We start from the raw sequence: 12,974 nt of genomic DNA, 5'->3' as shown, positions 1-12,974 counted from the left end.
CCTTTCAGTGAGCACCAGCAGGGGAGCCAGAGACCCAAGAGCGGCCATGGAGTTCTCCCTGCCGCTTCCATGATGCCAGTTATACACTCCGCAATGAGGGGTCTGCTCAGGCCGCCCTGCCCTGCACCCCCAACCCAACCCTGCTCCCTCCCTGCCACACCACCTCCTTCCAGAGGGGGCCCGCCTGGCCCTGCAGGAGCTGCTCCTTCCTGCTTGACTCGCCAACTCGTACCGACCGGTCAGGTACCTCGCCCTGCACCTGCTCGGGTGCCCCCGCCCCTGCCCCCCTTGGCTCTTTCTATGCAGTCTGGCTGGAGCCGGGCCTCAGCTACGCAGCCGAGCTCACAGACTCACACTGCCTGTGGTGTTACTTGGTTGATACCTGCCCGTTCCACGCTCCACAGCCCAGTGAGCCCCAGGGCGCAGCCCCTGACCTTTCGGGCTCACCATTTCATCTCCTGGCGCAGGGCCGGGCACGGGGCCTGCCCTTGCTCGGTCAGTGTTTGTGGAAGAAGTCAGCCGACCAGCTGAGGGTGGGCAGCTGTGCCAATGAGCAGGTCAATAGTGGAGTGAAAACGAGCTAAAGAATAATCAAGACTAGATGATATCGGGTGTCTGGACGCCCCCAGCTGCGTCCCTGGGACACCAGGGAGGTGGGGGAGGGAGGAGGACAAGTCCCTGGCGTGTTCTCCTGGGACTGGAACAAACCTGCTTTTCTGGCCTTGCCCGCATGCCCTTTGGAAACCATATCGCCACCCGGTGTGGGGCTGGGGCTGGAGCTGGGGCTGGGGTCGGGCCAGCGAGCCTCAGACAAGCGCCTGCTGAGGGGCCCAAGTGCACGGTGGGCCTCACCCCCTCTCAGCCCCTCCCCGACTGGCGTACCCCTCCCCATGACAGGCAGCCGCTCCCTGTAATTTCAGAGGTGTTGATGTCCCCAGCTTTCAAGTTTCCGACCTGGTGATGTGCAAGGAAATAGTAGCTCCTCCCCAGAGACACAGGCTGGGCCCCGCCCCCCGCAGGCTCCACCCCCGTGTCCCTGGTGGTCTGAGCCTCACCCCGGCCCTACCCCATGGCTCTGCTCGCTGCCTGCCTGCTCTGAGCACCAGGGGCCTGACACCAAATCAGAGGACAACCCAGATTCCAGAGAACCTTCCAGAGAGAGGTGGGACACACACGAGGTGTTCTTTCTAAGCATTTACTGGAGAAGTTCAAGAACAGTCCGGGTGTCCCATAGAGTTCCTCCCGGTGCCTGTGTTAGAAGAGGTATTGGGGAAATATGTGTGGATGATGGGCAGGATGGAGGGCCAGAGAGAGAATCTCGAGCAGTCTGGCCTGGGAAGGGGGGACTGCCAAGTGGACCGTTTGCAGAACCTTGCCGAGAACTTGGGTGTGGACTCCTCAGCTGCCCTCGAGCCCCCCCTTCTCCCAGCCGACCCCACGCCCTGTGTCCTGAGCTGCCTCAGAACAGCCCGTCTCCGTCTCCCTCCCAGGAGCAGGGCAGACGAACCGCAGGCTGTCTGAGGAGCAAGAGACTGGCCACTAGCGGGTCTCCCCCTCCGTGTCAGAGACGGAAACCGGACAGTGTCAGCAGAACCGGGACTGGAACGCAGACCCTGGGACCCTGGAGACTCCCCCACCCCCACCCGTCTGCCGAGGTCACAGTTCACACAGGACTCCTCTGGGGCTCCCGGCAGACAGATGAAAGGAGACAGGTCAGCTCCGTCCAGCCGGTGCCACGTTGCGGTCACCTGTGCTGCGGCCGTCCCTGACCCACCTGTCCCACTGGGCACCAGCAGGCTCACGAATGACGGATCTGCCCGACCGTGCCCTGGCCCTCAAGCACTGCTCATGGCTGCTGGGACAGTGGGACTTTTTCTTTTCTGTGTATTTTTTCATTGTTCACTTGGACATTTTTAATATTAACATAAACCATGTCTCTTGGGAAAAAAAGGTTATGAGAAATAGTAGAGTATAAAAAAGGCCTTAACAAACCATTTATCATCCCACCCACAGGAGCTGTCGTGGTGATTTATCACTTTAACCTACTTATTTTGTCCCTTTTGCCCTTCCTCTTTAAAGGTTTTTCATGGTCCAGCTGATCCCTGGCGACAGACAGGGTTGAGCATTAGCCTTGGGCTGCAAGGGCTCAGGGCACTGCTGTCTGCCACGGTGTCCCACATCCCGGGGAGCTTCGCAGACCCAGTGCAGCCCCAATTCACAGCACCCGGGGGGACAAAGGGACCTCAGGCTGTGGATGCCCGTCAACACCGTCTCGGGTTCCTGTGCCCCAGGAGACGCCGGGCAGAAGCAGATACAGAGCTTTTCTGACGAGAGTCACCTTCATTCCCAGTGTCCGACACTTTGTCATTCTTCAAGGACAGCGAGCAGGACCCTGTCCAGGGCATGTGGAAGCCAGGTGGTGCGAGTGAGCGCCGCAGCAGCAGATGGCAGAGACCGACTCCAGGACCCCAGTCGCTGGGGTTATCGGGGTCATGTCATTACAAAATTGTGCCCGCTCACCCTGGCTGGCGTAGCTCAGTGGACTGAGTGCGGGCTGCGAACCAGGCATCGCAGGTTCGATTCCCAATCAGGGCACATGCCTGGGTTGCAGGCCACAGCCCCCAGCAACCACACATTGATGTTTCTCTCTCTCTCTCTCTCTCTCTCCCCCCTTCCCTTTCCTCTCTAAAAATAAATAAATAAAATCTTTTTTAAAAGATTAAAAGAAAAAAGAACTGCCTCTAGATCCAAATTCCTCAGTGAGAATAGGCTCTACAGGATGGCACAGAATGTCAGAGTATTCTGAATGTTGGATTAGACACAAGAACCAAAAAAAAAAAATTGTGCCTGCTCTTCTGCAGAGTAAGAGGCAAGCTCACAAACATCCACAGAGAACAGACAAGTGTGAAAACATGACCTTGTTGATTCGGAAAATGAATGAAACAGAATGTCTAGAAATGTATAAAAGGGAAAAATTCAATAACACGCATTTACAACCAAACGAAAGGGTTTTTAACAACAGATTGAAGTGAAGGAGGGATTAGTAAATTGGAAGACCAATTAGAGGAAATTACCCACAATGCAATTCAGATAAACCTACAATGAAAAATACCCCCCTAATTTTTAAAAAAGACTTGAAGCCCTGGCTGGTGTAGCTCAGTGGATTGAGCACGGGCTGGGAACCAAAGCATCGCAGGTTCCATTCCCAGTCAGGGCACGTGCCTGGGTTGCAGGTCACGGCTCCCAGCAACCGCACATTGATGTTTCTCTCTCTCCCTCTCTCTCTCTCTCCCCCTTAACCTCTCTAAAAATAAATAAATAAAATCTTAAAAAAAGTAATTAAGTTAAAATGAAGTCCTTAGCACAGGCTCTCATCCAGTATGACTTGCGTTCTATAAAAAAGAAATTTGGACTCAGACACAGAGAGAGGGAAGTAGAAGCGAGGACATGAGGAGACGCTGGCTAAGGAGAGAATCCTCAGAAGAAACCAACCCTGCCGCCACCTTGGTTTTGCACCTCCTACCTTTGTGAGTATTAAAAAATAAATTCCTGTTGTTTTAGGTCACCTAGTCTATGGCGACTTCTAACAGCGGCCCCGGGAACCTAATGCAGGTGCCATGAAGACAATCACAGAAGACGGGGCTGGCTCAGGGCACAAGGGCCTTACAGCTGCCCTGGACTCCAGATCGTTAGGGGATCCCCAACTCCTGGGGCCAGCCCCAGTGACCAGAAGCTCTCCGCACAGTCATGAGGTTGAGGAACCCCCGGGGTGATGATCCTGCAAAAGACAATCCTGATTCTCCTCATCTTTGCACCTTTCAGAGTCCCCCCAGAAATGGTTCGATATCAGGAAAAGCCATTAAGAGACTGATGGGGGGATGCAGGTCAGGGTCAATCAGAGGACTCAGGGTTCCTTCACCCAGCTTTCTGAGACAGACCCTCCAGCTTCCATCCTTGGTGAGTCTTCCTTCCTCACCCCCCAGCCTCACCAATGCTCATCCAGCTAACCTCTGGCACCTCCAGTACCCTGATACCACCACTGTTGAAAGCTGCAGCCCGTGGCCTACTGCAGGGAGTGGCTCTGGCCATGAATGAGGAGGACACGGCTGGGCCAGGAGACCTGTGTGTCCCACTGTGCTGCCTACTTAACTAGGCTGCCGTCAAAGCCAGATGCTCTTGGCATCCTGCTGGGAGCCACAGTGGAGGCACAGATCGTCACCCTGTGGTGGCACCTCAAAAGGATGAGGACATAGCCACAGAGCTAAAAAGGACACCTTCCAAAGGACAGGACAGGGCAGGAAGGAAATGAAAGTGACAGAAATGAGACACAAAGGAAAGGGAGGGAGGGAGGCAGGCAGGCAGGCTGGCCACACACATGCCCACATGGGCAGTGCTGGTGTGTGGCCTGAGCCCATCCCCACGTCCAGCCCTCGGGGCTGGGGCTCTCGCAGTGAGAGGTGGTGCCACTCTGTGTCCTCAAGGCCACACGCAGGACAGGACTCTCTTGAACACAATGAGGGGTGTGTTTTCCTTTGAGAATCAACATGTGGACCCCATCCAGCCTTGTCAGGAAACAGTGCCGGCCGGAGGGAAGTCAGCATCGTAGCAGCAAGTGGCTCAACAGGCAGTGAAGAGCCTCGAAGTCCACAGCATCTGATGGTCCATGGTCTGGGGCGGGCCCCGCCTGCCTCACAGCCAGTAGCTCCTCCAGGCTTTGTGGCCATCAGAATCAAGGCATAGATGCCTGGGGATGGCAGGGATAGTGACAGCGAACAGCTAAGGACAGGACCGTATCCAGCCTTCTCTGTACCCCTTGCACATAGTAGGTAGGCAATCAAATATGTCATTAACCCCTCACAGCTGAGAGGAGCTCTGATGTTGAAACCGGAAGTTCACAGGAAACGTGTGTAGGTGTCGGACCAAAGAGGGGGGCGGCACAGCTACTGGCTTTCACTAAATGTTTTGATGGCTTTTGTTGTCACGTAGCTTAAGGTCAAAGGTTAAGAAATGTATTAGTCATGTCCTGAAGTCTACCTATAATGTAGGTTTTTGAGGGGAAAAAAATGTTTAAAAGTACACTTTGCTTGAGCCCTGGCAAGATGGCTCAATTGGTTGAAGCATCGTCCCATGCACCAAAAGGCTGCAGGTTCAATTCCGACCAGAGCATATACCTAGGTTGTGGTTCTATTCCAGGTCAGGGCTTGTACAGGGAGCAACCACTAGCTGTTTCTCTCTCCCCTCCCCCCACTTTCTCTCTCTCAAAAATCAATGAAACATATTTTTGGGTGAGAACTTAAAAAAATAATAATAACCCTGGTTGGTGTGGCTCAGTGGACTGATTGAGTGCTGGTCTGCAAACCAAAGGATCACCGGTTCAATTCCCAGTCAGGGCACATGCCTGGGTTATGGGCCAGGTCCCCAGTGGGGGACATACAACAGGCAACTACACATTAATGTTTCTCTCCTTCTCTTTCTCCCTCCCTTTCCTTCTGTCTAAAAATAAATAAATAAAATCTTGAAAATAAATAAAATAAGTTTAAAAAATAATAAAAGTATACTTTGCTTGAGATAATAGGAAAAGGTAGCTATTTGAACACAAAATGATGATAGCTTAAACAAAACAGTGGTCACCAGATGGTTACTTTCTGCCTTTTGATTTAAATATAACATCACAGATGCACAGTTTTCAGATATTTTGTATAATCTTGGTTCCTCAGCCCAGTTTGGTCACCCAGCCCTAGTGAGGCAGACATCAGACAAGACGGCGTCCGGAACTGAATTAACCGGACTAAGGGAAACCTCTGAGGCCTGCCCAAGAACTAACCAATCAGCTTGTCCCGTGACACCTAACCCCTAGCCTCTGCCCACAAACTTTGCCTTTCAAAAGTCTTGACGAAAACCCATCAGAGATATCAGACTTTGGGCTCTAGCTCCCCGTTTTCCTGACTTGACACCCTGCCAACAAACTGCTTTAATTTCTTGCTCCTGGATCCTTTTATTCTCCACTCAGACCCAAGTCCCCCTTTTAATCTGGACACATTGCCTCTTCCCATTTCCTCCTGTATTTCTTCTTTTTTTAAAAGATTTTATTTATTCATTTTTTGGAGAGGGAAGGGAGGGAGAAGGAGAGAGAGAGAGAGAAACATCAATGTGCGGTTGCTGGGGGTCATGGCCTGCAACCCAGGCTTGTACCCTGACTGGGAATCGAACCTGCGACGCTTTGGTTCTCAGCCCACGCTCAATCCACTGAGCTACGCCAGCCAGGCTTTTTCTTTCTTTTAACTGGACACTAGTCCTATAGATTTGGTGGGTAAAAATGGTAGGCGTTGCATGAGCTCTTGTAAGCAGGAACAGTCAGATCCCTGACGAACCCCACCGCCGGGTCCAAGGAGGCAGGCCACGGCAGGCGGCGGGGGGAGTTTTGTGCTGTTGGTCCATCTCTCACAGCTCCAAACCTGATTCTCTGAGGTTGGTCTTCTGTGTCCCCGCGGAATGTCAGCCCTGTGTCAGCCAACAATGTCAGCCAGGATGTTATCCCACTCCGCACCGAGCCACCCAGGCACTGGGCGGAACAACGTTATTCCATCGTCGCATCAAACCATCATCCTCACAACCGCAAACACGCCCCGTGGCTGGAAACAGTGATTTCTCCCCTCACCCAGCACAGACACATGTGCATGTTCCAGACATGTGTTTCTAAAACAAGAATCTTTAGTGCACCACACCCAGAACCCTCCTTCAGACCTAGTATATGTAATACAACTTAATAGACATCTACACTAAGAGAGCAAGAAAGATATCCAACACTAATGAAATGTGGGGTGCTTGTTTCTTTTTAGAGGGGCGGCAGAAAAGGGCATTTTTATAGCTGGCCTGTTTCCAGGGAAACCACACAAGTCGTAACGTTTGCACGTTTTCGGTAAAAGACTCATGTCCAAGGTGGTGTCAGGGAAATGCTGCCGGGTTATACTGGAAACTTGTGTCAGTTCTAAAATATGAATCCTTCAAAGGTTATGATCATGGGAGAACTGGGTAATTACCTCCCGACGTGCTTTACTTAGGTCCTAATTAGGCGATGTGGAGTTTGGGTTTAAAAACGTTTAACATGAAAGTTAGGTAACTCCTGTAGTCCTGACATTTTCCCAGGCTGCTGGGTTAATGCAGTATGCGGGCGGCATGCATGTGTGTGCTGTGTTTCCTCAAACATGCCTATGCATGTTTATTATCCGCAGTAAAAACCAGATTCCTCTGAAAGACTAAAATTTAGCATGTTTTTAACCATTATCCTCCCTAGACGAAGCAACAATACACAGTTTTCAGTAGACATGGTATCACATACTGTTCTGTTAAAATCTTAAACTCTGTCATGACCGGTGTGGCTCATTTGGTGGGGCGTCCTCCTGCAAAATGTAAGGTCACAGGTTCGATTCCCGCTCAGGGCACGTGCCTGGGTTGTGGTTCTGTCCCTGGTTGGGGTCGTGCCAGAGGTGACTGATTGATGTTTCTCTGTCCCATCGACGCTTCTCTCCCTCTCTTCCCCTCTAAAAATAAATAAATAAAATCTTTAAAAAATCCTAAATTCTACTGAGTGATCGGGTCTCTTAATATGTGGATTTGGCAGAATTCCTACCTTGGAGGCCGCACGGATTTCAGGAGCTTTTCAGTAGGTCGTAAAAGGAGGGAATAAACAGGTGCCATGTGACTCATAACATAGCTGGATTGTTCGTTCTACTTACAAACTCCTTTCCGAAGGAGTTCATTATCTTCTTTGGGTCACAATCCATTTTATTTAAGGACCACTGCTCTAGGGACTCTTGAGTGGGAAACATTAAGCCACTAAAAAAAAAAAAAAGGTAATGGCCTCTCCCACGGAACATCAAACTGTTGATATATTTTGTGCCTTTAACAGATGCGGGTGGGGGTGGCTGTCCCTCTCCCTTGTTTACTCTCCTTGCAGACCCTCCCAGCTGGGCCGCCCCCAGGGTCGCCCCGCCCAGCGCCCGCGGCCCTTCCGCGCCACCTCCCACCTCCGAGCGCCGCGCTGCCCCAGCACCGCACTGGGAGGCGCTTCTTTCCGCCGCCGTCACCCGGCGCCGAGCCAGAGCCTCCCCGTTGGGTAACGGAAGCGATCGTCTTCACTCCCAAATGAAAACGGGCTCGTTAAGTGCAAAACACAACCCTTTCCTTTCGGCCTGATCTCTCGAGATTCCCGCGACACCGATTCAGTTCGGAGACGCCCGCGGTGGGCGGAGCAGAGCGCGCGGCGGCTGCGGCTCCCGGGCTCAGCACCGCGGTCAGCGCCCCGGCGCGCGCGCACCGCTGGAGGGAAGGACGCCGCGCGCTCCCCCGGGCCAGTCGGGCCCCCAGCGCTTGCCAGGGTTGGGGTGGGTGGAAGCCGTGCCCACTCGAAGGTCTTGTAAGGGGCGCCACTCGGTATGGTGGAAGGCGACGCAAGAAGAGGGGGATCCCTCTTGGCCACCCGCCCCCCGCCGCTCCCCAGCCCCGCAAATAAACACGACGAACGACTTTACGCAGCACAACAGGATGGCTGAGTTTAATGCTTCAAGTTTCCCTTTTCCTTCCACAGGGCTTGGTTTTAAAAATAAGAAAATGAGGTAAATAAGTTAATGTATGTACACGTTAGGAACACTGTGTCGGGGCGCGGCGGCGGCGGCGGCAGCGGAAGGCGCTGCGCCGGGCTCGAGGTCAGCCGCCCGCCACGCGAGATTTGTCGTCCTGAGGGGAACTGGCGCGCTGCGGGACGCGTGGTCTAGAAGCATTTGCGGTGGACGATGGACGGGCCGGCCTCGTCGTACTCCTGCTTGGTGATCCACATCTGCTGGAAGGTGGACAGCGAGGCCAGGATGGAGCCGCCGATCCACACCGAGTACTTGCGCTCAGGCGGAGCGATGATCTGCAAAGACGCCGAGTCAGCTGGGGGCGGCCGGCGGCCCGGGGGGGCCCTCCCGCGGGCAGGGGCTCGCGCGGCCGCCCACCTTGATCTTCATGGTGCTGGGGGCCAGCGCCGTGATCTCCTTCTGCATGCGGTCAGCGATACCGGGGTACATGGTGGTGCCCCCCGACATGACGTTGTTGGCGTACAGGTCCTTCCTGATATCGATGTCACACTTCATGATGCTGTTGTAGGTGGTCTCATGGATGCCCGCCGACTCCATGCCTGGGGGCCACAGTGGGGGGCGTCAGCCGGCGAGGGGCGCGCGGACGGGGGACGGGAGGGGACGGGCGGGGCTCACCGATGAAGGAGGGCTGGAAGAGCGTCTCCGGGCAGCGGAAACGCTCGTTGCCGATGGTGATGACCTGTCCGTCGGGCAGCTCGTAGCTCTTCTCCAGGGAGGAGGAGGAGGCGGCCGTCGCCATCTCGTTCTCGAAGTCCAGGGCCACGTAGCACAGCTTCTCCTTGATGTCGCGCACGATCTCGCGCTCAGCTGCGGTGGACAGGGACCGGGGAGGAGCCTTCAGCGCGGGGCCCCGGGGCCGCGCGCCGTCCCGCCCGCCATCCCGCCCGGGGGCCCCGGTCGCGGCCTACCTGTGGTCACAAAGGAGTAGCCACGCTCGGTGAGGATCTTCATCAGGTAGTCGGTGAGGTCACGGCCCGCCAGGTCCAGACGCATGATGGCGTGCGGCAGGGCGTAGCCCTCATAGATGGGCACGTTGTGGGTGACGCCGTCGCCGGAGTCCAGCACGATACCTGCGTGGGACCCGGCGGGGAGTGAGCGGCCTCTCTACCCGGCGCGGGCGCAGCGAGACGGCCCTCGGTTAGGGGCGAGGCCGGCCAGACAGACGGCGGCCCGGGCGCTCGGGCTCCGGGCGCGCGCGCGCGCGGTGGAGTGGAGAGGGGCTCAGCCGCGGGCCGCGCTGCGGGGCCCCGGGAGCACTCACCGGTGGTACGGCCGGAGGCGTAGAGGGACAGCACGGCCTGGATGGCCACGTACATGGCGGGCACGTTGAAGGTCTCAAACATGATCTGGGTCATCTTCTCGCGGTTGGCCTTGGGGTTGAGGGGGGCCTCGGTGAGCAGGGTGGGGTGCTCCTCAGGGGCCACACGGAGCTCGTTGTAGAAGGTGTGGTGCCAGATCTTCTCCATGTCGTCCCAGTTGGTGATGATGCCGTGCTCGATGGGGTATTTCAGGGTCAGGATACCTCTCTTGCTCTGAGCCTCGTCGCCCACGTAGGAATCTTTCTGCCCCATACCCACCATGACGCCCTGCGGAGTGGAGACACAGAACACCGGTCACCTCGGCTCCGGGCAGCAGGCGGCTGGGCCACCACGATGGGGGGGATCCCGACCCCATGGTCTGCGGAGGCACGGCCTGACCTGGTGGCGAGGGCGGCCCACGATGGATGGGAACACGGCCCTCGGGGCGTCGTCGCCGGCAAAGCCGGCTTTCACCAGGCCGGAGCCATTGTCGCACACAAGGGCGGTGGTCTCGTCTTCGTCGCACATGGTGTTTGGTTTCTGCAAGGACAGAAAGGCCGCGGAAATGCACGGCCCGTCGGTTCAAGAGGTCCCGCCGGCTGGAGCACCCTCCGTCCATCACGGCGACGTACGGACACCCCAGTCCCAGCCGCACGCCTCAGGCCAGGGGCACCCGCAAGTAACGGGCCTCTAGCTTCACTCCAGGGGCTCAGGGCTGCTCTGTCGTGGAGGGTCGTGGAGACCGCCCTGAGAATTCCTCCACCGCAGGGGACCTAGCTAGGGGCAGTGTGTCCCCAGAGACCACTGTGCCTCCGCTGCAGGCTGCCTGCTGCAGGAGCCAGGCCTGGCGCCCACCCTCTCCGGCTGCGGGGTCCTCACCTAGGGAGTAGAGCCCGCCACGAGGGCTCGCTGAGGGTCCTGTGGGAAGGGCCTGGACTGCGCCATCCAGAAAGGAGTGGCATCTTCCGGAGCCCCAGGGCACTCCGGACCCACAGCCCAGGCGCCCTGTCTCCCGATCTGATCGCGAGCCCAGGCAGTAAGGGACCTTACTGTCCCCTGGCTCTGGCGCTCGGCTGGGAGTGAACTGGTTTTGGGACGACTGGAAGGAACCCTTTCCTGTGCCTGGGCACTCACTAAGTGTCCGGTGGAGCAGCCCGAAAGGGCAGTGAATTCGGGAATTCCCACAGGCCGGCCGTCTAGTGCCTCCTCTTTAAAGAGCTGTGGCTCTGGGGACCGAGGCGTAGGGTGCGGACGTGGGGCTGATCAAGCGAGCCGGCTGGTCCCTGTCCCTCCGTCCCCTCCCTACTCCTGTCCTTCCTACCTGGGTGGCTGACTACACCTGCTGCTCTCGGCCCTGGTCGCCGTGGAAGGGAAGCGAGGCTTCACTGGGCGGTGTCCGCTGCGGTGGCCGACCGTACCCCGGCTCAGGTTTTATATAGCCCGCGGGCGCTCCCCCCGCGCCACCCCGCAGGAATGTCGCTCCCCTTTTCGAACCATATTTGGGTGTTCGGCACTGGAGACCCCTCCCCCGCCCGGGTCCCCTATACTGACCAAAGAAGGAGAGGGCTGGCCCGGGCCCAGGTAACACGGGCCGGGCCGTATATGGAGTGTCTCCCCTGCCGGTCGGCCCCTCCCGACCCGCCCAGTTTGCCCGCCGGAGGGGATGGGGTGGAGCGAGGGTCACTGCTGTCGCCGCTGGCTGCGCCCGTGCGCCTGCGCTCCCGGGGCTGCACCTGTCCGAAACGCCTCCCCACCCCCGCCCGTTCCGCGCGCACTGGGCGCTCTGGACGGTGGTTCCCACGTTTCACTCCTTCTTCGGGTTCTTTCCTCAGTCCCCCAACCCTCCCGTGCGACTACAGGGAGAGGGAGCCGTGTCCGAGCGGGAGGCCTGAGAGGATGCGAGAAGCAGTCGGGTCCGCCATCCCAGACAGTGAAGGAAGGCGACCCCTCCCCCCTAGGCAACTGCATTTCTCCGCCTTCACCCCTGAGCTCCCCGAATCCGCTGAGCTGGTCCAAGTTGCCCCTACCCCCACTGTTAAGGCGGCCGCTGCCGGCGGGAGGGCTCGCAGCTGTCCCGGGGCAGACAGCTGGCAGCGGGCATCGAGGGCGAGGGCGGGGAGCGGCGCGGGGCTCCCGGGGACAGGCCCAGGCGGTGGCTCTGTCTGGCAGCCCCGGTCACAAAGCCAGGGCACCCGGAGCCGCCCGCCCGGGTGACGCGCAGCACGCTCAGCGCGCTCGGGGGTTCACAAAGAAACCGAGTCTCAGGGGATGTTCCCTTCCTCGCCCGCCGAGCTTCCCCAGGTTTCCGTGGGCCAGGCTGAGCGCCCTGCCCCAAGGGCAGGGTCACAGCCCAGGACCGGGAGGTGAATGCTTTCACTAGAGGAGCAATAGGAAGGACAAGGACGCTGCCCCGCGCGACAGGCGGCCGTTTTTCCTTCTGCGAAGGCTGAACGGACTCATCTTTATATTTAGAGGATGATGCTCGCCAGGGCCACGTCGGAGCCCCTGAAGCACTTCTATTTATACTCCTGATGTATGGGGTATGCCTCTCAGATTTTCGAGGATTTGGATCCACCGGTGGGGAGGTGGAGTGTGGGTCGCAGGAGGTCATCCTGCTGGTGCCCGCCTCACATAGTTGTGCCCCCCCCCCCAGCCCTGCCCCACCTGGGGTCAAGAGGAGTTCCCACCTTGCTTTGGAAGGCAGGACGAGAAACGATTTTCTGGGACGAACTCCATGACGTGCTTTGAGGGACGAGGGGCATGTCAGAATGGAGCCACTCATTTCTCTGACGTGTCTGAGTGTTCCCAGAATAGCTGCAGTTCCCACTCGGTGGTAGGACTCGGCGACGGGACAGGTGGGGACGCCCTGGGAACTAGGGACGCACGCGGGACCCTCTGTAGCCCGCATCCGTCAGGGCACCGAGGGCCAAAGCCAGTGGAAGGATGAGGAGCTGGGCTAGGATGGGCCCCACGGCAGTGAGTATGAAGGGTCCTCAGTTAACAGCTGCCCTGGTTTCGTATTTGGCCTTCTTGGTTT

At 57.3% G+C, this 12,974-nt stretch overlaps 1 protein-coding gene across 1 annotated transcript; it reads right to left on the bottom strand.

The window, feature by feature from the left end:
• Positions 1–8,536: 8,536 nt before the first annotated feature.
• On the bottom strand, positions 8,537–11,365 carry ACTA1 (actin alpha 1, skeletal muscle). The gene is made up of 7 exons (XM_028531316.2): positions 11,259–11,365; positions 10,337–10,477; positions 9,901–10,225; positions 9,548–9,709; positions 9,255–9,446; positions 8,997–9,178; positions 8,537–8,914 (listed from the first exon to the last, which is right to left on the bottom strand). Exons 2-7 carry the CDS (start codon positions 10,463–10,465, stop codon positions 8,771–8,773), a joined length of 1,134 nt encoding a protein of 377 aa, XP_028387117.1. The 5' UTR covers positions 10,466–10,477; positions 11,259–11,365; the 3' UTR covers positions 8,537–8,770.
• Positions 11,366–12,974: the final 1,609 nt, after the last annotated feature.

The sequence above is a fragment of the Phyllostomus discolor genome, chromosome 15, assembly GCF_004126475.2.
Source record: "Phyllostomus discolor isolate MPI-MPIP mPhyDis1 chromosome 15, mPhyDis1.pri.v3, whole genome shotgun sequence".
Classification (NCBI taxonomy): Eukaryota; Metazoa; Chordata; class Mammalia; order Chiroptera; family Phyllostomidae; genus Phyllostomus; species Phyllostomus discolor.
Note: the sequence above shows the minus strand (reverse complement) of the source record. Positions and strands in the feature narration are given on the sequence as shown.